The 26,933-nt window shown below is 39.9% G+C and overlaps 1 protein-coding gene across 2 annotated transcripts; it reads right to left on the reverse strand.

Annotated features, from left to right (window-relative positions):
• Positions 1–135: 135 nt before the first annotated feature.
• efhd2 (EF-hand domain family, member D2) lies at positions 136–26,882 on the reverse strand. 2 transcript variants are annotated; one of them, XM_071517132.1, is made up of 5 exons: positions 26,556–26,882; positions 26,341–26,426; positions 7,954–8,101; positions 7,673–7,807; positions 136–4,568 (listed from the first exon to the last, which is right to left on the reverse strand). In XM_071517132.1, the coding sequence occupies exons 1-5, from the start codon at positions 26,625–26,627 to the stop codon at positions 4,437–4,439; spliced, it is 573 nt and encodes a 190-aa protein (XP_071373233.1). In that variant the 5' UTR covers positions 26,628–26,882; the 3' UTR covers positions 136–4,436. The 2 variants fall into 2 exon arrangements, with proteins under 2 accessions (XP_071373233.1, XP_071373231.1); XM_071517130.1 differs by having other exon boundaries at positions 26,341–26,882.
• Positions 26,883–26,933: the final 51 nt, after the last annotated feature.

Below are 26,933 nucleotides of genomic sequence, written 5' to 3' on the forward strand. Positions count from 1 at the left end.
TCTGCAATTCTCATTACAGTCCACAGGGGGACGCTATTTCACAAACAATCGGGGCAACACTGATGACATAATATCTGTCTGATATCTGTCTGTCCCTCAGAAAAAGAACAATTTTCCATAGCAAGTTCCTCCCAGTAAAGAGCTTTATTTAAAAATACACACGGTCAGCTGAATTATTGTCCTTAAATCAAAAAACACTTACAGCAGATCAGTCTTTATAACATCAGATTTCTCCAACTTAATCTATAGCAACCAGTATAGTACATAGTTGAGTTGAGCGTTTGATCTTGTAAGCAGACAGAAAGTAATGATGCAAATAAAAAAAAAAAAATGTATTGCCACAAGAATAACGGAGAATCAAAAATAAAAGGTGTATTATAGAGTAGCCACATCTTTTTTTTTTTTATCAGCTTACAAGACACTACAGTAAAACATACCATAGTAAACCAGACTTGAATAGTGACTGCATGTAACATTGCAGGACAATGGGAAAAAAAGGAACCTTGAAAAACAAAGGATCAATCAGAAAATAGAAGCTGAGAATATGCTGTGGAAAACACAGATCCAATACTAAAAGTTTTGTCCTAATTGATTTTGAAGTTCTCTGACCAATTCTGGATACATGTCTTTCAATATGGAAGTATAATGAGAATTGCAATTGAAAAAAATATAGCTGCATGCCAGTGATGCGCCGGGTTTCACTACATAACGACGAGATGGGAATGACCTGGTTGCTATTGGGAAATGTTTGCAGCATAAGGAGCTACAGTTATGCAGAGCAATTTTACTCCTACTCACAGATGAAGCGTTAGATGAGTATTGATTAATAATCTTGTTTTTCATGTAAGACATCTTCTAGGTGTGATTGAGAAGTGCAGGTGTTGTATATTCCCTTTGATAAGCAGTCTGTTATTGATGGGCAGAGAGAGAGAGAGCGTTTATACTTGTGAAAATATAGTGAAATATTAGTGCAGTGTGATGTTGACATGGGTCTTTGATTTCAAATGAATATATACTGCAGTTGTGAGTGTATAGTATGTGGCTAGTTATAGTTGATTGAGAAGTATTTGGAGTTGTTCACAATGCTCTGAGCAAAAAGGGAAATGCAAGGTATTACGTATAGTTTTTGAGAAGACAGACAAGAAGACACTGAAAATGTCAGATGATATAGAAAAAAATGATTAAGTGTGACAGGGCTGAGCCTTAGAATTTGAGGGTTTACTATACTGCCCCCCATGAGGCAAATCAGTACCATTTTTTGTGTCCAAGTAGCGAGTGACCAGGATCACCTATACGCCAAATAAAAGATTTTTTTTTTTACCAATCTATGGTCAAGTTATTGGACCAAATAGTGGAGAAAAAATAATAATAACAATAATATCAATAATAGGATTTCCAGCAATAACAATAGGGTTTCACTACACCTAGTGAATCCCTCATAAATCCAAGCTCCTGATGGACTTCAAAGCATTGAGGGTATGATGACATGCTATACCTACCAAAGACAGAAACGCTATGGAATTTTGACTACTGTATCATGAATATCTATCTTCTCAGTGTCAATATCATTAAAAAAAAAAAAAAAAATGCCATTACCATGTTTTGTTACCTTACAGTGCAAGGCTAGACTGGACTGGGACACAGCGACAGTAAAAATATTTGGCACCGTTTCATCTCAGAACAATGAAGACATTGAAAGATCTAAGAAGTGTAATGAAGATAAAATGGAATGATAAAAAAATGCACAGAATCCAAATCCTAGTCTCTATTCTGCCCTCAACAAATTATGTGTAGCTCTACAGGGAATGCATTTTAAGACTTAAGCTAAATCATGGTTTTGTTTCCTCTTATCCCTATACAGTACAATGTTGGCATTTTCCAAGACAAGATTAGTAGAGAACCACAATTTTCACATGGGAGACAAACATGGAAAGACCTGTGTATCGTACACACCAGTAAAAGTAAGTTTATGACAGATTTGACATAACCCAGGGACATTTAACACAGAATTACTCTAGCCACCCTCCACATCAGAAAAGGAAAACAATAGCAATCTATTAATTTACAGACAAACAACTAGCAAATCAGCTTTTACCTGGAAGAGTGACCAGTAGGTGTACCTTGTTTTTTGTTTTTTTCTCTTAAAATGAATAGACCACCTTGTGGACAATGCCCATAAATGCAGAAAACTCAACAAGATCCCTCACCATATAAAACTAAAAGTATTTTTGAAACTTATATTGTCATGAAAAAATATTATATTCTTTATTCACAACCTTTTAGTTGCAATGTGGCAGGTATCACTAGACAATACCATGTCAATAATAACACTACATTGGAAGCTCGCAAACTATTTTATAAAGTAATATCTAACGGTTTCCCCTCAGGTCACACCTTTATCTGAAGCTTAGAAGCAACCACATTAAGACTATAGAGAAAAAACAAACAAATCAAAAAAATTAAATATTTTTCCTCAAAAATGATTCATGTTAAAATAATCTACATTTGCCCTATGCTGTGATAGAAAATGTTAAGATCTCAAGTTTAGATTTTTAAGTTTCAAAGATTGGAAGATAATTTTGAATTAAAGTTACATTTCCATCAAGGTTAAATCTAACCCTTGACACTCTTACAACAAATGACCAAGTGAGTGCAAATTGTGCATATCTCTGGCTAGATTCACCTGATTACAGACAGTACAAGTGCACCATACACAAGCTGCATCTTGCAACAAGTAAAGGAAAATCCATATCAAATTTGCGTTTCATAGCATTGTGCTCATGGGCTTGGGAACCTCCACTTGTTAATTGTGCAACTTAGCTTCCATGCTGTACACACAAGCCTCATGCAGCTGAACTGAGCTGTGCCAATTGATCTGAAAACCATGTTCCAAAATTAAAAGCTTTGAATGTCCCTGTGTTTGCTTGTTTGGGATTTGGGATTACAGTCACCATTATGAACTGCAATGAATCCAATCTCCTGCACTAACAACCAAGATACAGTGGTGTGACACAAACCACAAACTTAACACCAGCAAAATGACAAGGGCAAAAACAGAGGGCCTTGAGGACTGGAATAGAGGAAGACCAGTTTTGGACACCATTTTCCTTGAACACCCTTCCCCACATTCCACATTAATGTTGGATTTACCATAAATACAAGCTGCCAACAGGGAAAGATATATCTCTCACTTGGCATCACAAATTGTAAAAGTGTGTCATGGCAGCGATTCTACTGGTGTTGGCTGTCCAAGGTAGTAAAAATCTAAATTCACACCAATTCAAACAACTCCTCTTAGGGATGTTTATGGTTGATTTTAAATGCATAAAAACGAAAGGATTTTGTGACTTTGTGGCAAGGAGACCTTATCCTGTATCCCCCTTCCAATATGAGCATGAAATTTCACACAGCCACATGACACCACATTACTGGAAACCCTATTCAGAACTCCCCAAGACTTCCCATTTCTATGCACAGGCCAAACTATAGAGGATAGTAATATTCACTTTCCATCCAGATTATGGAATGGGTAAATTCACATTGGTTATGGTTTTGAAGTGAAGCAACACTGGAAAGGGTAAAGCAGCATAAGAATTTAAACACAGCAAAATGGTCTGACTATAAATCGTACTGGCATCTGCTATATTAGCACTAGTATTGCATGTCAGTAGTCAGTAGTTGGTCCAAGTGGCAATAGGATACTTAGGATTGTCAGAATTTCACAAGGCCTGTGGAAAATATACTGTTGAAAAATGACCACCACCACCTCATGTAAAAACAACCTTTCCAAACCAAAACCCCTCTCAACGTCCACCCTACACTAACATAAAAAATATAGAGCTAAATTATGGTGAACACTGAGTGAATGCTATGTTAACGTGGGATTAGTTGGAAAGCGTGCACTGTGTGTTTTATCTCACAGCATGAGTAAAGTAAAATGTAGCTCAGGCAGGGTAGTTACACTGCAGCCAGGACACAGTGAAACTTACAGGATATGACATCAGAGAGCGCAACCATCACTAGCCTAAGCAAATACAATGAACTGGACACTGAACCTCTTTAGACCCAATTGTTACAACCTAAAACATAATTACTCCTTAAAATAGCCACATAAAATATGCCACACTTTCACAACCAATGTCATTGATAAAAACAGTGACATTACAGTGAAACATAACATTCCCCACTAGACATATACAGACCAATTGTCATCGGCATATAAGTAGTGCTGGTTCTCTAGAATGTGTCCAACTCATTGCATCATAGAACAGTGACTGGCATGTATGGGACTCAAGTCTGTACCTGACTCAAGACAACTCATTACTGTCTTGCATAACTGCTTTTCAACATGGAGTATTTACAAACAGACATTGATAAAATGACAGAGAGTAGGTAGAGCACACAGGATGAAGGGTCCACAGAAGAGATGGAAGTGGTCACTTGAAGGTCGACTGCAAGTTCTTGAAGGCAGCTCGTCTCTGCTTCTGTTCCTCAGCCTGCTTCTTCTTGGCCTCTTGCTCCTGACGGATTTCCTCCTCGAAACGGTTGGACTCATTAATTGCCAGAACCTGTCCAACAGAGGAATAGACGGCTGACACATCTGATCAATTTGTATTTAGATGTCAGCTTGTTAGCTAGCTAACCATAGTATCTGGTCAGCTAACCATCACTGTCTTGTTAACACATCTTGATTTGCACACTAAGTAATATTGCATAGCTAACATTAGTGGTGGGTAGACACTTTGCTTAAATTAGCTTGCAGGCTAGTTAGCTAGCTAACAACAGCCAAAAAACAGTTTGTTCAGGTTAACTCAGCTGACTCTTCTCAAGCTACAACTTCAAGTTTGTTTATTTATATAGCTCTTTATCACATGCATATCTCAAATGACTTTAGAGAGAATGAGGCTAACTAGATCTAACTGATCAACAGTCAACCATAGAACAGAATGATATAGGACAAACATCAGGAAAAGCACAAGACACACAAAAGCAGATGTTAGCAATATACAACAGCCTACCTATTCTACCTAGTCTAACCTACCCGGCACCACCAGCCTTAGACCCTCAATGCATACAAGGAAAAACTTGCAAGAAGAAAGAAGACGTAACTTGTGTTTTGGAGTAGAGAATGGGGCTAAATACAGGAGGGTTTACTGTGTCACGGTAACCTACGTTTTTTGTTTTTGGCATTTTTATGCTTTATTGGACAGCTATAGTGAGAGAGAGACAGGAAGGTATGGGAGAGAGCGAGGGGAGGACATGCAGCAAAGGACCGCGGGCCGGATTCGAACCCGGGTCGCTGCGGGAAGGACTGAGCCTTATGGTACGTGCTCTACTCTGTGATTCACCGGGGCGCCCCATCACACCATTCACTTAATGCTACTGAATGGACATATATACATCCAAATGGACACACAAAGTCTTTCCTCCTTACTCCTCGAGTAGGTAGTACTAGGTAGTAGAAGGTATAGGGTGCCATCCCTCCGAACCAACCAGGCTCGCAGATCATTTGTTCCTACCAGTATTGCACTGCTCAAACTGTGAAACAGAAAGAACTAGACCGTGGTGTGTTGGGATGCTGCACCTTGTAATGTGAGGAGCACTCTAGTGATGTGGGATATGATGTGATGTGATGTTGGAGTGTCTAGTTGTCGTGGTGAGGTGCTAGTATTGTTGTTGTTGCTGCTGGCATTAGGGGTTCAAGCCCTGAAGGGGCTGAAACCCTCTTGTTTTTGTGCTGGTTTATTATTATTCACTATTATTGTTCTGCCACGTTGGCGCAAATTCCTGTGAGTTAGTACATCCCAGAGACATCGAATTTGGCCCAATGAGAGATATTGGTAACCATTACTAGGTCAAGAAATATGAACCCAATCAGCCTGAAGGTGGCACTATAATTAAAGTTAAAAAATTTGACCCTTGGAAAGGCCATAACTTCCACACCGTAAGTCTGATTTTCACAAAACTTGGTCCACATTATACAGGTGACCATACTCTACAACTGCCATCTGGACCCTCAAGGTGCACCTGGAAAGTTTTTGAGATATTTTGAAAGTTTTGAAAACACATTTTTAACATCTCCTCCTACACCACCAATTTTTTGATGTATCATCTACAGACCTATCTCATTAAAAGTTGTTAAAATGTTGTTGATATCTACTGTCGTTTTGAAGAGATTAATTTTTAAATTTGAGAGAGAGCATGGCCTGTCAGCTTAATTGTAACTTCATGACCGATTGTCCAATCATCAAGAAACTTTGTGAATGTGTTCAAATATCATCAATGACTATGTGTGCACAGCTGTTTTAATCTTGAACAGTAGAAGGCGCCACAAATGTGAAAAGTTTATATCTCGTAATCGGCTACAGTGATATTCAATATCTTGCTGTAATTTGTACTGTATGCACAACATTTTCTATTTCAAGTTTCACCAAAATATTTGACAATACACTCGAGGACAGCAGGTTGATGTGTGATTTTTTTCATAATTTTATCCCCAACAGTTAAATTGTTGTGAATGTTTTTGTAACATCCCTCTCTCTGTCTTCTGCTTGTGAGGTCGGTTTGGCTTCCTGGCTCAGGAGCCAGTGGGCGGGGTTGGAGAGGGCATCAGGAAACTACCTGCACCTGGGTAGTTGTGGCTTGATTGTTAACCTCTTTGTCATTGTCTCAACTTGTGAGAACTTGTGTGGAAACCATAGCCCCGTTTCATTAGTCATTTAACCAGCCCTCCCTCACTTCCCCTCGGCACTTGGTAATACGTAGCACCATACGTAACGTGAGTGGCCACTTGCAGAGCGGGGGTGCAGGGTCCGAGGGGGAGCAGAATATTTGAAATGGAATGCACTTGCCCTTAAGCAGCCCTAATAATTAATAATAAGAATAAATAATAAAAATTACAAAGAACAATGAGTAATGAAATATTGCAGATGCGTTCATTTCAAAAATATGTCTACATCCTCTAAATTTTGTTTGTTTACTTGCATTTATATTCATCGCCTGTTCATGCGCCGGAATTGACGGACGATCACAATGCATCCTGGGAAATATGCGCTTGTGAAGTCTACATCGTTGTTGACTTGCTCCCTCGGCCCTTGAAGGGTCGATCTCAGAAAGTTCACTTGAGTTATCAGAGTAATGGAACGACACTTAAGATGGCGACGGGGATTCCCCCGAGGGGAAGTCAATGAGGGCCGGTTGACATGACTAATGAAACGGGGCTCATGTGTCCCCAGTGGCGCAGGAAGTAAGTCACCTACTGGATACAAAGGTCAAGGGTTCGAATCCCCAGGTGGCCAAGTCCTACTTGCCAACAATGTAGCAATTCATGCATGTGGTATGTAAATAAATAAATGTAATCAATTTCAATTTATTGTAAGAGCTCTGTGACAGAACTGGAAAAACCTCTGTAGAAGTTCACTGATGCTTTACCCTCTGCTTCCCTCATTTGCTTTGCAATTACAGTTACAGTGAAACCCAGTACATTACATCTGGTACATAGGATGCTCCTGTTTGAAGAACAGTAATTTTTTGCCCAATTGTCTGCACATTTTTTTGCATGCATGTCTCTTGCTATGCTTAGTTCCGTTACTGCAGTGGAGTGACTGCATGAAAAGACCACTGTATCTGTAGTTGTCATAGTTTCATTAGTCTTGGGAAAGACTTGGCTTACTTTGGCTTCAAAGAAAGTCTTGGCTCCTTTCACCCCCTCGGTGGAGACGTCGATCTCTGAGAGGCGAGCCAGGACACTGAGGCCACTGTCCTCTGCGAGTTCTCCTGCTGCTGCTTTCCTGAAGATCAGCAGGAACTGGAGGAAGAGGGGAGGAGAAATGGATAAAGAGGAAGAATGTCAGTGAGTTTAATTTGCCATTGGTTTAACATAGAATACAGATCCTTTGAATGATTCATGGATCCACTAATGATACAATGGTATCTTGTTTTCTCTAATCCCACCTCTCTGAAGCTGAGTTTATTGTCCAGGTCTTCATCCACCTCCTTGATCATGTTCTTCAGGCCCAGGTGGGTCTGGGGAGCTCCCAGCTTCTCCATCATCAGCTTCAGCTCCATAAGGTCAATGAAGTTGTCATGCCCTGCATCGTAACTGGCCACAGACAGGGAGGAAATTGGTTTGTGACAACTCGATTTCACTCACTTACTAATGCTTAGGAAGCATAGCATATTGATAATATGTAAAAGGAATTGGGACTTTATTGATCTTTACGTCACATCCCCAGATAATTTCAGCCAGTGCCCTTAAATGGTACACATATTTACACATGTAATATTGCAAGAGACCACAGGATGGAGCTAGAACACAGAAAAACATTTAGAGGACTGATCAGGCCCATCATGTTTATATGCTTGCTGTTTCCTTCCTCAGCCTCTTTACTGCTCCATTTGGGTTGATTCATCTGCAGTTAACTCAAAACATGTTTGCTACTGGCAGGAATCAAAGGACGTCATCATCTGAGATGAACTATAATGAACAATGTTACCATAACCAAAGCATTAATAACCAAAGCCTCATTAGCATTAGCTCAAATTGGCTGGCTGACTCAACAGGGACTAGAAATCGTCTCTGTTGCTAGGTCGTTACTAAGGCTCCGCCTACTTACTGGAGTAGTAAACTAGGTTCCATTACATAGGAGTCTACTGACGTGACTGATTGTTTTCCAGTTATTAGTCAGACCCCATGTATTTCCAGGGAAACGGAGATAACACTAGCAAAAAGTTTTTTATTTTGAGAGCGAATTGCCCCACAATATGAATACATTTTGTTTATATCTTTTATTTTGTTGGTAACTGTTGCATAATCGCAATATTACACTCGAGGGTGTGCTTTACCGTGATTATTGGCACGACAGTGATGCGGTCAGGACCGAGGCGCTTGCGCCGAGGTCCGTAAGCATCACGGTAACGCACACCCTCTCGTGTAATATTGCTTAATTGCAGCGGAGTTTTTACCGTTGTCTTAAATTTGACCGGCACAGAATCGGATATATGAGACTGATCGGCCGGTCACCGGTCATGGCCGATCAGCTGAAAACCGGCCGATTGATCGGTGCATCTCTAGCTACCTCACTAACTGAAGCAGAAGAAATTTGTTTGCTGTTGATGTTTTCAGTGACTTTTGCCTGTCACCACCATCAAGCACACACATACAACTCACGCACATTGCGAAGGATTTTTCCTTTAAAACATAGCCAATGTGCATGAGTAACAACTTTAACCTTCATGTTAATAAATCACGCAAATTTTGAATATTAGGATGATTTTACCATAGGCATTTTAATCGAATAAATAGGCTTGAAGCATGTTTTATAGATTCTTCTGTACCATACCACAACAACATCCAAATCTTTTTAGGAAGAGAGCTTTTGGTGAATATCTCAAATCCATGAAGACATGATTTAGCATGAACCTCCATGTGCATTATGCTCTTCTGAAAATCTCCTTGCTGTCAGGTGAAAAGCAGCAGATATTGTGTCCTAACATGTCCACACCCTCCCTGGCAGACAGGAGGGTTGCACGACAGGGACCATGGAGTACATTGGGAACTGGCCACAACAAAATTGTATGTGTGTGCATGTACTGTAAGTACTGGGTTTCCCCTACCATTGTGCAGACCAGCCAGGCTCAGAGAACCCCCACCAGGCTAACAGAATTATAAAAAAGGACTTTGAAAGTAATGTCTCATTTCTCATCATATTTATTGGTTTATAGCGAAGGCACAGGGCCTCCACTAAGGTCAGAAATATTAATATTCTTTAAATCAAACAAACAAAAGCTTGCGAAATTGTGTGCAACAAGTTAAACATTAACCCTAGTTACTGATAGACTCTGTGAGGCTGGAAAGGCACAGTGAACTCTGGTTCCCACAGTTGCCCATCCCCCCTCCCTCTTACATCTCTTGGCAGCAGCATTGAAAATGAAATACAGGGTCTTGGTTACAGTTGTTGTCAGTCAAGGGTAAATCGATGTTTTATATCATTATTTTACATCATTATATTGTGTCCATGACAAATTTCCTTCGGGACAATAAAAGTCCATCATCAGCTATCTTGTGTTATGCATTTAATTTGTTTCATCTAATTTAATTGACTTAAATTGCTAGTTGCTATTGTTAGTTTACAAAGCCTAGCTCATTAGCAAACTTTCTAGTTTGTTAATCATAACATCCTACTATAAAATGAGGAAAACTCTGTATATCTGCATTGAGCATTAGCATAGGCAGGGACTGACGAAGCTGCCGTTTGCCATTTCCCCACATTTACGCTGTTTATGCGCATTTTTGGCAAGTCTGCACGTAGTTGTGGCGCGCGCATCCCCGGGTATGGACTAATAACTACTACCAACCAGTCTCCCTTAATCAACGATTAGTGAACATTAACTAGATATTTGGCGTGCCAATTAGTTTATATCAAGCAAAGAACTTGATCAGATCTCATACATGCCTTGCATGGAAATTCACCAGCAAACTCTTAGATGGGATATCAGTGTGACAGCTTGGTCACCCTCACCATCTATAACTATTAATGGACTAACCATTCTTGAGAAATTAATGAAGAGTCTAATTTATCTTAAAATGATCATAGACTTTGCTAGTTCTACTTTATGACATAAATTGAAATTGTCTTTTTTGCTAACAAAGCTGAGACCAAGTCCCTTCACTAAATCTTAATGGAACTGAGTGGTTTGAAAATCTGGAAAATCTAAATCATCCCTATTCCATTTTTACTATGGAAGTCAATGGAGAAATTGGACAGGAGAAATTCAGAAATATTTCAAATTCTGTATTTTCCCAAACTGTGATGAGAGGGTGATGACATAGTAAGCACGGAGGCAACATAGTAAGTAGTATTTATTTTTTTCCCCTTCTTCTGGGTTCTTATTTTAACTTCTATATCTTTTTATTTTCCCCTCTTTTATCCACTATGTTGGTTTTATTTTGTGTATTAATCTGCTTCAATTTTCTCTTGTTTTGTATTGGTTTTTTTGTTTTAAATGGGCACTGTGTGGAGAGGGAAGGTTTAGTATTGTTCCAGGTTGTTTTTCCTCTCTGCTCACCGAATAACCATGTTGGCAGAAGACAGAGACACAACTGAGTTTGGGAGAGGAAAGAAACAAAAACAGATCCTAATGTTGAGTAGATAAAAGCAGACACCGTATTAATACTGGAGAAGCTTTCCATCAGTAGAGAAACAGACCACTCACAGACCACTCTCTCAAGATCACTCCAATGACAACAACAATGATGATGAAGTTTTAACTGTTCCTTCAACGTTTTTTCATTGCCATTTCGGCAGAATAATATTTGTTGAAATCACTCCTTTACCAAGAATGTAAGTCGTTTTTGACAAAAATATCGCCTTTGCAAAGACAATCTCTTGGTTAAGTTAGTAAATACGCCCAGCATCAGTGAAAATAAAGTCAGAACGGTCGGATAAGTCACTTACTGACTAAACGGCTAACAAAGAGGCAATCTCATAATGGGAGTGGTAACTAAATGGCCATTCAGTCTGAATTATCAGGCTAATATCTCATACTTTGTATAGGAAAAAATGAATATATGTTTCCAAATTCCATATGCATTTTTGGCAATAAGCATTCTCAAATGTAAAATTGCCTTGTGAAGTGTTGAATCTGCATTTGTGGATCAAGTGACATTCAGTGACGCAAGTTTGAGACCCCTCTTATTTTTTTTTATTTTTTTTTTAGACTACCCTTTCGGCGTTCTTGTTCAATCCACACACAAGTAGCTACTGGTCCACACCATAGACTGTAAAAAAAAGGAGGACATAGTGAATATGACGTCACCCATAGGTTTCTGAAGGGCCGTTTTGAAGCCAAAGTTGGGGTTTACGAGCTTACGATGTTGAAATTTTTTAGAGCCGGAGCAGCCTGAGCGAAGCCGGGGGTTTCCCACGGTGACGCCTGCTATTGGTCTGTGATCGGCAACCTATCGATCCATGGACAGCCAACCTGTCAATCACTCTGAAAACAACTCTGTTTTATAACCGTTATATCCCGTTAATGACACAATTATTTTGAAAATTGCGACATGGACACATACTAGAAGTAAAATTAGCTACTGAGACCATAATCTCTTGTCAAACATTTATTGACCTTATATTTTGAGTGAGAAGTTGAGCTGTGGTCCCACTGACATGAATGTAGTTGGGTGGGATTTGGGAGTCTTTTTTTTTTTTTTTTTTTTTTTTGTCTTCTCTATTTTCAGCCACTTCCTTATTGGCTTCAAAATTCACCCGTGGTTTTGGCCGCTTGGACCACACACAAATGTACTTCCTGTGTGTGCCCAATGTGAGCAAGCCAGCTACCGCTGGGTGACAGTCTTCCTCTTCAATGGTACTAGTGCGGCTGTCATTCTGCTCAAAACAGAGCAGTGGCTCGTTCATAACTCGCACAGAGCAAAGCCATGGCAGGACAACCGGCACCAACCAACAATGGAATCACTTCTGCTGTGAGTAAAAGCAGCGAGATCGATGGTCCAGTCCAGTTAATTATGTAGAATGTCAATTATTCGGGACAAGAAGATTTTTTAACAGCCACTTTATAAGACCCAGATGACACTATTGCCTTCAGTAATAATTTTTGCCATTCCGATTTCACTACTTTGTCGTTTGCCAATGCCAACTGACAAAACCAGAAAAATGTGCGTATGCATGGTCAAAAGTTTGTGGGACAGTACACACATTCTCACATCAAGTTTATTTTTATACATTCCAACGTGTGTGAAAACTGCCATACACAACCTTTTTCTGAAGCATGGTGTTCTTGACAAAGAGCATGTATGGCAATTCAACCGTTCCTGGATAAGTTTAAGTTAAAAAATAATTTCTCATGAACATTTTTCTCTTCTCCTGAGCAATCAAATCCATCTTTATGTAACAGAACATTTTGCACATTCTGTCGTTCTCCTTTGAGTTGGTCTCTTACAAATCTTAATTGAAAGAACCTTCTTGCTTGCTTTGCCCAAGACTCTACTCTAGCGTTCAAGTCAGGGAAATTATGTCAAAAATTTACACTGAGGTCTTGTTAATGCATGTCCATGACTTTGTGTTGCTCATCTGAGGTGTCATGCCCAAATTCTTAAGGCTCCTCTCATGTCCCTGCCTGTTATGCACACAACTTGCTTGTTTTTCTATGAAAGTAGCATTGCACATGTCTTTGTACAGCTATCCTTAAAAGGGTTCAGATCCCATATATTGTGTCAAAAATCTAACATGTCTGATAAAAGCTGAAGGGGAAACAGTTTGAGGCGAGGCAAGGCAAAAAAAAGCCTGCAACATAGATTCTTTTTTAGCTTTGATGTGAAACTGGGCCTTACTCCTGGGACTTATTTTTGTCAGCAGGAATATTCTACTCTAAACTAAGTCCAAATTTCACTCAGTGAAAATAAATGTCTTGAAATAGATACTGAACTCTGGTCAGCCAGTGAGACCTGCCAGGAAAGGGTAGGATGATGAAGTGACAAAGATTAAAGTTTATTCGACACACAAGACACAAAAAATGAAGACTGGAGAGAACAGAATATTAAATGTTGGGTGGAAAGTTTATCTGTGACAGTTTATCATGTTTCTGGCATGTGGAATAACAACTGCATGACTGCTGAACTTAGAGTCAAACCATGGCTCAACCCAGTGTTAATGAGTTGTCTGAGAATTCAGGAAGGAATGAGGTACTTTAGACATTACTTCTGCCTTGCCAAAGAGGAAGTGCAAATTTACCCAACATCCTCAATTGTAGAAATGCCTCTGGTAAATATAGGGACGACAAGCATGACTATTCCCATTTGGGCATAGAGCCCACTTAAACTCTTGCAAACATTAAAAGTTTGACTATGCAACTTAAACGCTTGTGAGTTACACTTCAGATTAAACTAATGTAGCAAGGAAAATAACAAGGACCTCCCCAAATTGGCAAACAAATTAAGTATAGACACTGGGATCTGCCCTGTGCAACCGCAGTCTACTACTATTGGCCGCTGGGGGCTGCCTAGTACAGGGACAGTCTTCTACTGTCAGCCACAGGGAACTTCTACTGTTGGCGAGTGGAAGCTGTCTAGTACAACAACAATTTTCTACTGGTGGACACTGAGCAGCTCCACTGGAGTAGCTGGGGGTTCAGTGCCTCGCTCAAACTCTCCTTGACAGTAGTTAGTGTAATTAGTGTTACTGATTCACTTTCCCCAACCACATTTTCCCAGCCAGGCTGGGGATTGAACCAGCAACCTTCCAGTCACAAGCCCAGTCTAAACTTTAGGCTACCACTGCCTCAAAATGACATAAACTGGCTGTTCATTAATCTAAGTGTGGCCATTAAATGTTATCAAACAGTCCACTGTTTGCACATCATATGATTAGAAGCTTTGGGTGTGTGTCACAGGGTAAGAATATTGGAGAAGAAAATACTTTTACTTCTATTATCAATACTTTTTTTTGTTTGTATGTTTTATGGATGAGCCATGCATCAGCTGGAATGTAGGTTTCTTCTAAATATTGTAATTGTCCTCCCCCCTCACATTTTTTATTTTCAGTCAGTGGTGCCAATCACCTTTGGTTACTGCTGCTACTACTGCTGCTTTTGCAGCCACTACTATTATTACTACTACTACTGATATTATGGCTACTACTTTTGCTACTACTCATACTACTACTACTTTTTAAAACATTGATACCTATTCTGATGTATTGATTACTACAGGAGATTTGGCTGGTGAATTGCTTTACCTCAAAATAATCAAATTCTACAGACATTTAAATTCATTCTAATGAATTCAACTGTGCAACTTTTCAAACTGAAAAATGTAATCTTTTCTAGTTCTTCCGCACACTTTTCCGGCACTCTATCTCTTATTGATTTTATTTCCTCTTTTGTGTTTGGTACTTCATGCTGTACTTATATAGGTCTCTGTACCTGTTTTATCTGTTGTTACTGTTATTTTAATTTGTAAGGCACTGTGCTGTCTGTTGTTATTGCTATTTTAATATTGTAAAGCACTTTGTGATTCTGTATCTGAGAAAGGTGCTATACAAATAAACTTTACTTACTTAACTGGTCTTGCACCGTTTTAGCTATCAACACTTCAAACTTTAAAATGTTCAGTATATTCGGGAATGGCGTGCTTCTATTCAAAATTGTATGGTGTGGAGTGACTGCTCAAACTTAGGAAGTTGAAGTCGACTGAAAAATTATCTAATGTATTCCATTTTAAATAGTTCCATTTGTCAAACAAATGAGGGGCCCTTGAGCAAGGCCCTTAACCCCAACCGCTCCAGTGGAGCTGCTCAGTGGCCAGCAGATCAGGCTGTGGTTGTACTGGTCAGCTTCCAGGTGTGAATGTGTGTGTGAATGTGATCAGGGCGTTCCTGAAAAGGAGAGCATTGCTCTTAGTGAAACTCCCCCTGAATAAATAAAGGTTAAAAAAAATAAATAAATAAGAAAAAAAATAACAAACCTATATATCTAAATTGCTCTCTTTCAAGTACTTTGTGTCAAAGATAACACAACTTAAAGGATAACACATTTCTCAATGTGGCCCTCACCAACATTGGGTTTGACACCTCTGCCCTGCATTGTGGAATTGAGAGTCTATTCCCAAGTGAGTGTCAGAAAGAAATCACTCATATATAAACACAGCCTTTGCCCCATTTGCCACAACTAGCACAACTAACAGTCTGACTCAACAGTTAACAACCGTCTTCCTGACCATGCCCTCCCTCTGCTCTCTGCCAATCTCCTCCTCCTCAGGGTTTAGTGCTCGTCTCCAGGCAACAGCTAGCCTAGCCAGAACAGAAAAAGGGAAGCCTGTCTCTCCTGTATGCAGCGCTACTAGTTCAACTATGATGGCCTGCACATGTAACACACACTGCTGCCTAGACATTTGTGTTTGTGTTTTGCGAAGTGTGTAAGCTGTGTGTGATTAAGATAGGATTGTTGGCGCCATTTAATTCTTTCCTGCACAGATATGGCAAAAGTACATAGGCCTACAGGCTCTTGTTGATGCATGTTGACATCCTTCTTTAGATTGATAACTCAACAACTGGTCTACCACACCACGTTTCTTATAGACAATAATGTTCCATATGTCTAAGGAAAACAAGACACAGCTAGTCAGTGCAGATGGAGAATTCCAAGACCTTAAAGTGGACCACAAAAACGGAAAACGGAAAACAAAGCAGAAAACATTATACATGGTACTGTGCCAAGCTGCATGAGGAGCCTTATAGTAGTTTAGAGCCCTTGTGCTGCCAACAGATGGCTTCTTCTTGCCCTATATGACATCTCCCTCCGACATTATGAAATCCCGTCACACACTCCCTGAATACATGCAAAACAATGAGCACATGAACAAAGACTCACTTTGACTGGATTTCAGGCTAAAAGAATGAAAAAAGAATTAAGCAACCAAATATTTCAGATATATATTCAGATCCACAAGGGAGACTGGATCTATAAGTAAAAGGAAGGAAAACGAGGGACAAATTGTTTTGGATTGGGTTGCAGCCCGCACAGCGTTCTGAGAATTATGGAACTATTTAAAATGGAGTGCATCAGATAATTCTTCAGTCATTCAGGTAATGGGATCCTTTATTGATAATAGCCTATATATTGACAATATAAGAGAATACAAGAATAAAAGGCACCCCCCCCCACCCCCCCACCTACCACCACAAATAGATTCTAATTCTGTGGGCAACACTGGGTTGGGTCTGGGTCGGGGTCATGGGGAACTGGGAAGCTCCACTTAATTTACTTGCACTCCACAGCAGCATTTACTGGGAGATGGGAGCAAGACCGTTACCAGGCCTGCCTCTTTTCTAGTGCAACTTGATGGGGAAAATGGAGGTGGAAGAGAAGCAAGAGGGCTTTTAGTAAATATTTCCAAAGAAACAAAATCCAATTGTTTCCTGGAACATAATTTTCTCTTTAGATTGTAAGTAAGTAAACTTTATTTATATAGCACCTTTCAAAACCAACATTACAAGGTGTTGTACAAGAGAAGATTAAATAATAACAACAACAAGGACGCTGTCGGGGGCAGACACCAAGGGTATATCCCCTAAATTCCCCAATCCTCGAAGGCCCCATTAAGTCAAATGTAATAAAAAGCCATTCAATAATCACACAATAAGACTCCAGGGTTAATCTTCCCGATTATATTGGTTGTATGTCCCAACTATTTTTATTTCGCCAAATAATAAAACTTTTTCCTTCTGGGCTAATCTTCATAATAATAAAGCTTGCATGCCGTAACTATTTTTATATCACAAATTAATAAAGTTAACCAGTTAATTATATTATTACTCCTAAACACTCAACACAACAAAATTAATGGATATAATCCTCTAGGGATTGTCTCCCCAATAATAAAGGGTATGTACACTCAATAATAAATTAACTCAGTACTAACTATTTTATTAATAATTATAATCAAAAGTTTAAACTTCATACATATCTCCCCAGTGGCCTGAACAATTCTCTTGACAAATTTCAATACAATATAATGCACCATTGGTGAGATATGGGTCCAAATAGCATTGACATGAATTTAATCAGTTAATTAATAACAGTTATAATAATCATAAACACATCAAAATCAATATTTTTTCCTCTAGCGGTCATCCATTTCCATACCAAATTTGAAAAGATTCTTATGAAAAAAAAGACTTCAAGTTATCGCTGAACTGTCACGAAGTGCCTCACTGACTTATGGCAGAAAGTCAAACCAAACCAGAAAGAAAACGGACGCAGTTTGAATGCAGACTAGTCGCTTAGATTGATTATCGTGAAGCTAATCAATATGGCAGATAGTGGTAACATGGAAGACAGGACTGTAACTGCTGGACCCTCTGCAATAAAACAAAACCTAAAGAAGCCTAAAACAGAAGAGGCTGAAACAGCTAACAGGGAGAGGGAGGGCAGCGCGAGACCCGGAGCTCCTGGTAGCTTCGCGGATCAATCGGCTTGAAGTTCCGGTTCCCTGGCCCCCCGCAACATGGCAGACCGAAGACTCCGAAAACCTGCAACACTTCTTCAGTGCTCTGCAAGGTGGACTTATTATTCTGAAACTGGTGCTGAATGCACATAAAACTAAATTCATGCTGTTCTCTAGAGCCGAAGACACTGACTTCAATAACCTGTATATCTCCACTTTAAACAGATCCAACATTGATAGAGTTACAGAATATAAATATCTTGGCATTTGGTTAGATGAACAATTTAGGCTACATTCTTGTACAGATTCAGAACTAGCTTTCCTATGCTTAGCATAGGAAAGCTTAACCACACTGTTGAAGCAGTTTTGCACGCTGCTGCTCCTACCCTTAGGCCATTAGATTCAAATTATCACTTCGCCCTCAGATTTATCACTGGTGATAGCTATGGAATTTTATATTAGGCTACTAAAGAAGAGTACAAGATCAAATACACATGGAGTTCTGGCCTGACCATGTGCAGTCACTGTTCAAATAGCCTTCAAGTAGGTATGTTGCTCAGAGAATATATTGTCTATAATGTTCATATTATATACAGTACTGTGCAAAAGTCTTAGGCACCCAAGAGTTTTTATGTAAATTGTGTCTTAGATGTTTATTCATTTTTTTTCTGCATTAGTGTGTCAGTAGACTGCTCTTTATAGTACATTTTTTGATATTTAGAAACTTTTCATTTAATTATTTTTGAAAGCATCTTCGCTTTACTTTTTTTCTTTTACATGTGCCCAAGACTTTTGCACAATACTGTATATATCTATCAATATATATCCGATATCGGTAGCAGTGAACGTTATAATCCGATCCGATCCAGAGCAATCAGTTCGATAAAACGGGCCTCTGGAGTGAGTGAAGAAGATGGAAAAAGAAGTCTGCCGTTGGGAATTATTTAATACTGTATATTCAGCCCCAAATGGACGCTAGATGGCTATGCCATTACTAGCGACCCAAAGATCTTTATCTTAACTTAATTTGGCGACGCCTTCCAAATGCCTGCTCCTTGGCTCAAACTTACATCGAGTGTCCTTAGGGCTTAGTATCATGTACACACCACCATAAAAAAACGTTTCAATAAAGTCTTCCGTTTTCACAAAACAAAGCTTTTTGGAGCTGGGAGCTAAAGCTAATGCTACCGCGCTGATGACACTGAGAACACTGGTTGAACAAGATCTGTGTAAAATATTTAAAGAAAGTTCTCCCAAAAGAAAAAAATCTGTCTACTGCAGAAATAAAAGCTTTGCACTCGCTAGAAAAAAGAAGGATGTAATTATTCGTGCTGCAGATAAGGGTGGATCCATTGTTGTCATGAATTATGAACAATATGACAATAGTATCAAATCCCAATTTAATGACAGAGAGCGCTACATTCCCATACATTCTAACCCCATGGATCAGATCAAAGCTGAGATCGACTCTTTAATTGAATTATAAAGGCCGAGGGGTTAGCATGGGGAGCTCCTTCGCTCCCTCCTGTGCATGTTTGGTTATGGGTCTATTGGAAGAGAATGTAATTTACAATACAGCAAATAAGCCTTTCCATTTTAAAATCACTTTATGGAAAAGATACATTATAGATATTTTTTGTGTGTGGAATGGCAATATTGATGAACTGAAAGACTTTGTGCTGTACATTAACTCAACTACAGACTACTTATACTTTACTGAGGAACATTCGCCAGAATAAATACATTTCTTGGATTTAACTGTTCTGAAGAAATATTACAGACTACCATTTATCACAAACCGATGAGTAGAAATACACTCCTAAGGGCAGATAGCGATCACCCGAAACGTTTGATAAGGAACATTCCTACTGGTCAGTTCCTCCATTTGAAGAGAAATTGCAGCACTGAGTCTTAAGTCGAATGATATGACCTGATACGAGTTGTCCTGTTCTGTGTGCTCCAGTGCCTTCTTTGGGTTGACATCCAGAGACTTTCACCTACTGTTCTGAGAGCACCGGTCCCCAAGCTGAAGCACAAGATACAGTGCATTGCAAATCACTGCACCTTCTTTCAGTTAGGCTATACTTTTAGTCTTTAGTTTTTAACTCATTGTTTTCTAATGTGATGCAGCTGCCAGTTGGTCATACTTATTGATTTGTTATGATTAATCTTATCTGTTGGTTTTTGTTGATCTTAAAATTTGTTTAAAATAGTTTAAAATAAAAAAGTAATCAAATGTAATGAAGTACCTTTAATTTACTACTATTAACTACTATATTGTGATATAGTATACCGTTACCGTAATAGAAGATTTTGGCCCTCTGGTTTAGATTACCAAACCAGCAGATGAGAGCAAAAGTAAGAATAGACTCAATGCAGGATAAGTAGAAATTTTCATAAGAGTCTTCTCCATATTAAAACTACGGAGCTTCCTTAGAAAGAATAAATGCTGATGACCGTTATTTACAATTGCCTTCACATTAGCCTCAAAGCATAAATCATCATCTAAAATTGTCCCCAGGCATTTATACTGCTTTACCTCCTCCACCTGCTCACCATTAACAAGGGTAGGTGGTGGGGGGGCAGCAACTCCCTGTGAAAATCAATGGCCATCTCTTTTGTCTTAAACGCACTGAGTTTAAGAAAAGATTTGTTACACCAGTGTGCAAACTCATTAACAATTGGGCCATGGCAGGTCTCACCATCCTTTAGAAGGCTCAGTATAACAGAATCTTATGGTGTTAATTTAACTTTGAAAGTGCAAAAACCAGGCTCAGCCGGGTTTAACTCAGGTAAGCCTCATCTAAACCTGCCACAGACCAGGTTAGCTTGAGAACATAAGTTGCCATAGTAACTGATCTAGAGTTACTCTGATCTCGGTTTTTGGAGCAGAAAATCACAGATTTCTGTGAATTCTGAGTTATCTGGATAATTTGCCAATCCTGCTTTCTGGAATACCCCTCCGGTTCAGTTTGATTTTACACCAAAGTTTGCTGGCTGGGCGGTGTTTGGACCTTCTGGCCAATCATAGTGCTTAACAACTTAAAACTCCACCCAACCGGTAAGCTGGGAAATTAAACAAACGCACCATCAAAATGACAAGTACAGACAGTTTAAGCTGAGCCGCGGAACTACCAAGTTGTGTTTTGAAAATATCGGGAAAGAAGAAATATATGATATATATATATATATATATATATATATATATATATATATATATATACACACACACACACATATATATATATATATATATATATATATATATATATATAACCCGACGTGTGTATATATATATAAACATCGAACAAAAAGTTCGGAAATTTGCGTTTGGTAGATTATTTCTCTGTTGTAACAATGCTTCTTGGCAATACATTTTATACCGTTGGATAGCCTGTTTATTTCCCTTTTAAATGGTGCCCCATTTGTAAGGAACATGCATTTGTGGGATGAGCAGCACAGCTGAGTATGTGGGTTGCGCTCATGAAAAATTTGCCAAATCTTCTCTGCCAATACCAAACAGCTTATTCTGCTGTTGAGCTTCCGGTACCCCCAGGTGCTGACAATCAGGTACCTGATTGGCACCTGATTGGCAGCACCTGTGAGCATGGGCCCTGCTACAGTGGTCAATTGGTGTCTGCTCCAAGAATCGGCATGTCACGTTTGTCTGATCTCGATAAGGCCTGTGCGATAGGGCAACTTCAAGCTGGTGTTCCACAAAAGCAAGTTGCGGCATTATTTGGAGTGAGCCATAGTACCATCTCCAAACTGAAGGCCAAGTTCCATGAAACGGGGGATGTCAGAGACAGACCGCGAAGTGGGTGTCCCAAGAAGACGACACCCCAAGAAGACCGGTTCCTCACCCTTTCAGCACTTAGGAACCGTAGGCTGTCTTCTACAGATTTGCAGTCAAGGTTTGCAGGACGATATGGCACACGGCTCTCGGCCAAGACGATCCGGAACAGACTGCACGCAGCCAATCTCCGGGCTCATGGGGCTGCCAGGAGGCCTGCCATGACTGCCCTTCACCGTCAGGCCCGTTTGCGCTGGTGTCGGCAACACCTGCACTGGAACCTGAACATGTGGAGGAACGTTATGTTCAGCGATGAGTCCAGATTCTGCCTACGGAAGTTGGATCGTAGGGTCAAAGTGTGGAGAAGACGGGGTGAACGCTATGCTGATTGCTGCACCGATAGAGTAACACCTTTTGGTGAAGGCAGTGTGATGGTGTGGGGCGGCATCTCCATCACTGGAAAAACTAGGCTTGTCATCATTGGAGGCAATCTCAATGCAGAGAGATATCGAGATGAGATTCCGCAACCGGTGGCGATCCCATATCTCCACAGTCTGGGACCGAACTCCATCCTCCAAGATGACAACGCTCGCCCCCACAGAGCGGGGTTTATCAGAGACTACCTCCAGAATTTGGGAGTAGAGAGAATGGAATGGCCTGCCAACAGTCCTGACCTCAACCCAATTGAACACTTATGGGATCAGCTTGGGCGTGCTGTTCGTGCTAGAGTGACCGACACAACCACGTTGGCTGACTTGCGACAAATCCTGGTTGAGGAGTGGAATGCCATCCCACAGCAGTGTGTGACCAGGCTGGTGATCAGCATGAGGAGGAGGTGCCAGGCTGTTGTGGCTGTGTATGGTTCTTCCACACGCTACTGAGGCTCCTGACTGTTTGTTAAATGAATAAATTGTAAAATTGCCAATATGTCTTGTTTCTTCCTTGTTACTGATAGACTTCAATCATCCAATCCACCAAACAACACCAAACAAGAGTCAATAGCAACAGCAGAATAAGCTGTTTGGCATTAGCAGAGAAGATTTGGCAAATTTTACATGAGCGCAACCCACATACTCAGCTGTGCTGCTCATCCCACAAATGCATGTTTCTTACAAATGAGGCACCATTTAAAAGGGAAATAAACAGGCTTTCCAACGGTGTAAAATGTATTGCCAAGAAGCATTGTTACAACAGAGAAATAATCTACCAAACACAAATTTCCGAACTTTTTGTTCGATGTTTATATATATATATATGTATACACACGTCGGGTTCCTCTGGACTTCTGTCATCAGTTCCTCAGCAGCAGCTCCGTCGCTGCAGTGAACTAATTAATTCTCCCAACCCATCCTTTATTTTGATTGTTTGAAAAAGTGTTAAGTGTTGAATCACCTAAGGCAGGGGCTGGAGAGGACATCACTGTAGCAGAAGGTATGCAACCTCAGGTAGGAACGGTATGCAATAGCAGTTCATCAGTGCAAAGCAGCAGACTAGCCACAGCCCCCACTGAGAGAGGGAGAGCTTCATTTATTTATTTTTATTTACAAGTGTGTCTTAAGCGTATGGTTTTGCTAAAACCTATCGAATCACAGTATGAGTGAAAATTCAACGTGACTGTATCCCAACGTTCATTCAATTCAACCGTTATTTTTAGCTGCATGCTTACACCCTATTTTTTGCTGTATGTTTACACCCTTTACTTAAACATAACAGGAGATGATGAGAATCAGACACTGTGACCATTGAGACACTTTTAATTGTTTTATATTTATATTGTTATATTTATATTGTTATGTATATTGCCTTTCTGCACTATTCTTACTCCATTATTATTAATTACCTTCTCTTTGTTCTGCTACTGTGCTGTACACTGCTGCTGTGACACCCAAATTTCCCCTAGGGGATCAATAAAATGCATCCTTATCCTTATCCTTAAACAACCAACATCAGAGGTAGCATGGTAATAACAGAGCAAGAGCTAATTTTTAGGAAAAATATAACTCTACAACAGGCCTATTCAATTGGTGGCCCGCAGGCCAACTCCGGCCCGCCAATCAAGTCACACCGTCCGCCGATCAGTTCTGTTTACAAATAAATAAAATTTTAAACCTGAAGAAAAAAAAATCACGCGAATAACGGACATTTTTGCCAACATAAATCCTTCAAACCAGCAGAGCCCTCCTGTGTACTGTACACTAAATCCTGTGCTACATACTCCGGTAGGTGCAGTGTTGCCAAATTGGCAACTTTGTCGCTAGACTTAGTGACTTTTCAGACCCCCCTGGCGACTTTATTTCTCAAAAGCGACTAGCGACAAATCTGGTGACTTTTTCTGACCATGGGAAGCAATGTTAATGTGTTGAATCCCAAAGCATTTGGCAATAAATTGATATGGCTGATGCCGGTTTTCTCTACTTGCCTGTCTAATCCAGAGAGGTCTGATGATCACAGCGCGTAGTTCCCTCCCTCTGCTGCGAGCAGGGACTGTAGGATAGGGTCCACTTCTAATTGCTACCGGCGTATGCCGAAACTGGCCCGGGTGGGCGGAGTCAGCGGCGTGCATGACAAGTGCAGCAATATATATTCATATGCAAATTATCGTATGACATCATCAGCGTCACTATCAACGCTGAAGAAAAGAAAAATTGATGCCGAAAATCGTCAATTCAACAGCGACTGGACTGAGAAATATGTGTAAATAAAGAAAAAGAAAAAAATAAAGAAAATGAAATTAAGCACTTGGCCTAATTACTTAAAGAATGCCTATTTATTTTCTTTTTTAATTTATGATTAGGCTACTTTTGCAGTGTAGCGAAAAAAAAGTTTTGAAAACGTGGTGGCGCGTTGTGTCAAGTGTACATACATAATGAAATGTCCGGCTCCCGGGCCCTTAGCTTTCTGACAATGTGGCCCCCTGAACAATATAACTGAAAAGCCCTGCTCTACAACATAAATATATGTATTTGTCAATAACATCAGCTTGTTTGTATTTATAATATGCAGTCAGGACTACATTGCTTACAAAAGCACAAAATTACTAATGCCCCCGTAATGCTTTATAATAGTCACAACAGAGACAGGAAAGGAAGGGCACAGGGGGATGAAATGCACTAAAAGGAATAGGCCGGATTCGATCCCGTGCCGCTGTGACTTAGCCTTACTGGTACGCGCTTTACCGGTTGAGCCACCTGGGCGCTAAATATGTTGTTGATGCCATAACTAGCACCTTTGTACACAATAATATAAATCAATTTGTTAGCAAGTCTCAACGTGGTGCATTAATTTAAAACAGGCATAAGGACTATTGTATCATAGCCATGTGGTAATCTGGAAACTATCAACACCCCTCCAGCCAATCAGAATTCATTCAGGCCATGTATAATAAATAGTAATGGATGATATGTTGAGAGCTGACTTTTTTGTCACGTCATCATCATCCTCTAGCAGGAGGAAGTGGAGCCAATTTTGAGGGAAGTGGCATAAATAGTGATAAAAAAAAAAAAAAAAACCGTTAGGGTTGGTAATTAAAATAAGGTCATTTCGTCCATTCTACCAATATCATAGGAAGGACATAGGCAGGAGATTGAGGGAGTCAGGGTCAGGGAGACAGCAGAGAGTAACCATAGCAACCAAACCCCAAATCCAGGGCAAGACACTGCACCCGTGGCTTCACTAGAGCCTTTTTTCTGTTTTTTTTATGGATGCAGCTGTTACTGCTAAGTGTGACAGAAATCTTCCATCAAATTATAATATTTATATAGAAGAATTCAATTCAAATATAATACAGAGGTATGTTACAAAATCTTTTAATTTTTATCAATTTAAGATTCAAGTAACTGTATAGTGATGTATGCAGTGTTTCTATGAAAAGTTATATTTGGGGGTATAAGGTCAATATCACAGTACCTGCCAAGTTATCAAAGTATTTGTCATATGGGCTAATTTATTTTGAGGGTAAACAATAAAAACAGCATCAGAAATTGGGTTTCAGCAATAATATTATTTGGATCCCTAAAAATATCTTCAATACTAGAGGGGCCACAAGCCATGGCAAATAATGTAAAACTGTATGAAATTGCATATAATGAGCAAAAAATCTTATGGGGGACAACCCCAGAACCCCACCTTAAACGTCTCTGTAATTTTTGACAAAATTACACTGAAATTAAGCATTTTGAAAATAAAATATCCCCCGGACCCCCCTAGAGGTGGCTTCCCCCAGTGAATTCTGGCCACTGAGACCACTGCATAGAACCACGTGCATACTTTTAAGGAAGTAAATTAATATTATAATGTATATAGTCGTTATACTTTTAATTTAGCCTACTTTCCCTTATATACTACTTTTAAATATTTATATACTACTTTTTATACTTTTGTGCTATATCTAATATGACCAAAGTGAACCAACCGAGTCGAAATCCTTGTAGTAACAAACTTACTTGGCCATTGAAAATAATTCTGATTGATGATGAAAAAGTTAGGAACCCCTGGTGTTCACTATACAGGTCAGCAATGATTCCAAAATATTTTTATGGTTTAGCATTAAAAATGCCACACATATGCATCATGACCATTGCGTACTCACGTTTTGAAAATCTTCTCCATGTCTTTGATTTGCTTCCTGGAGAACTCCTTGAACTCGGTATAGGGGTTGAAGACCTTCATGCTGGGCTGGTGGTGCTCAGCCAGCCCGTCGTTCAGCTCACCCCGCCGCTGCAGCTTAGCACCCAGTTCGGAGTCCGCGTTGGCCGTGCTCGGTTTCTCCGCCGACCCGTTCTGATGCTCAATTTCATCTACGGCCCCCGCCTGCTCGGCTCCCTCCTCAATCTGCAGTCGACGGTTCAGCTTGGAAGAGAGCTCGTCTGTGGCCATTTTAGACTGACTGTACCAAAGGCAAACGTATCTAACTACAGTAACGTTACGTAGGATAAGGCGTCAGCGCATAGGGCCATAGGCATACGTCTGTTAAGGGTTGTGTTGACTCCTGTGTAGTCGGCAGGTATTGAGTGGATAGGCTAATGCAAATTAGTCAGAAATCAAATATTTTTGTCGTTTGACAAAAGCTTTAATTTGGACGGCACGCCAGTTACCTGCACCACACGAATATCTCCACTCTAGTATCTTGCGTAGTTGATTCATTAGCTACGTAGCGTTCTGCATCCCAGTCACCACGCCTTT

Source organism: Centroberyx affinis, unplaced genomic scaffold, assembly GCF_046629955.1.
Source record: "Centroberyx affinis isolate AG114_WGS23_722 - 3 ecotype Tasmania unplaced genomic scaffold, CSIRO-AGI_Caff_v1 ptg000464l_1, whole genome shotgun sequence".
Lineage (NCBI taxonomy): Eukaryota > Metazoa > Chordata > Actinopteri > Beryciformes > Berycidae > Centroberyx > Centroberyx affinis.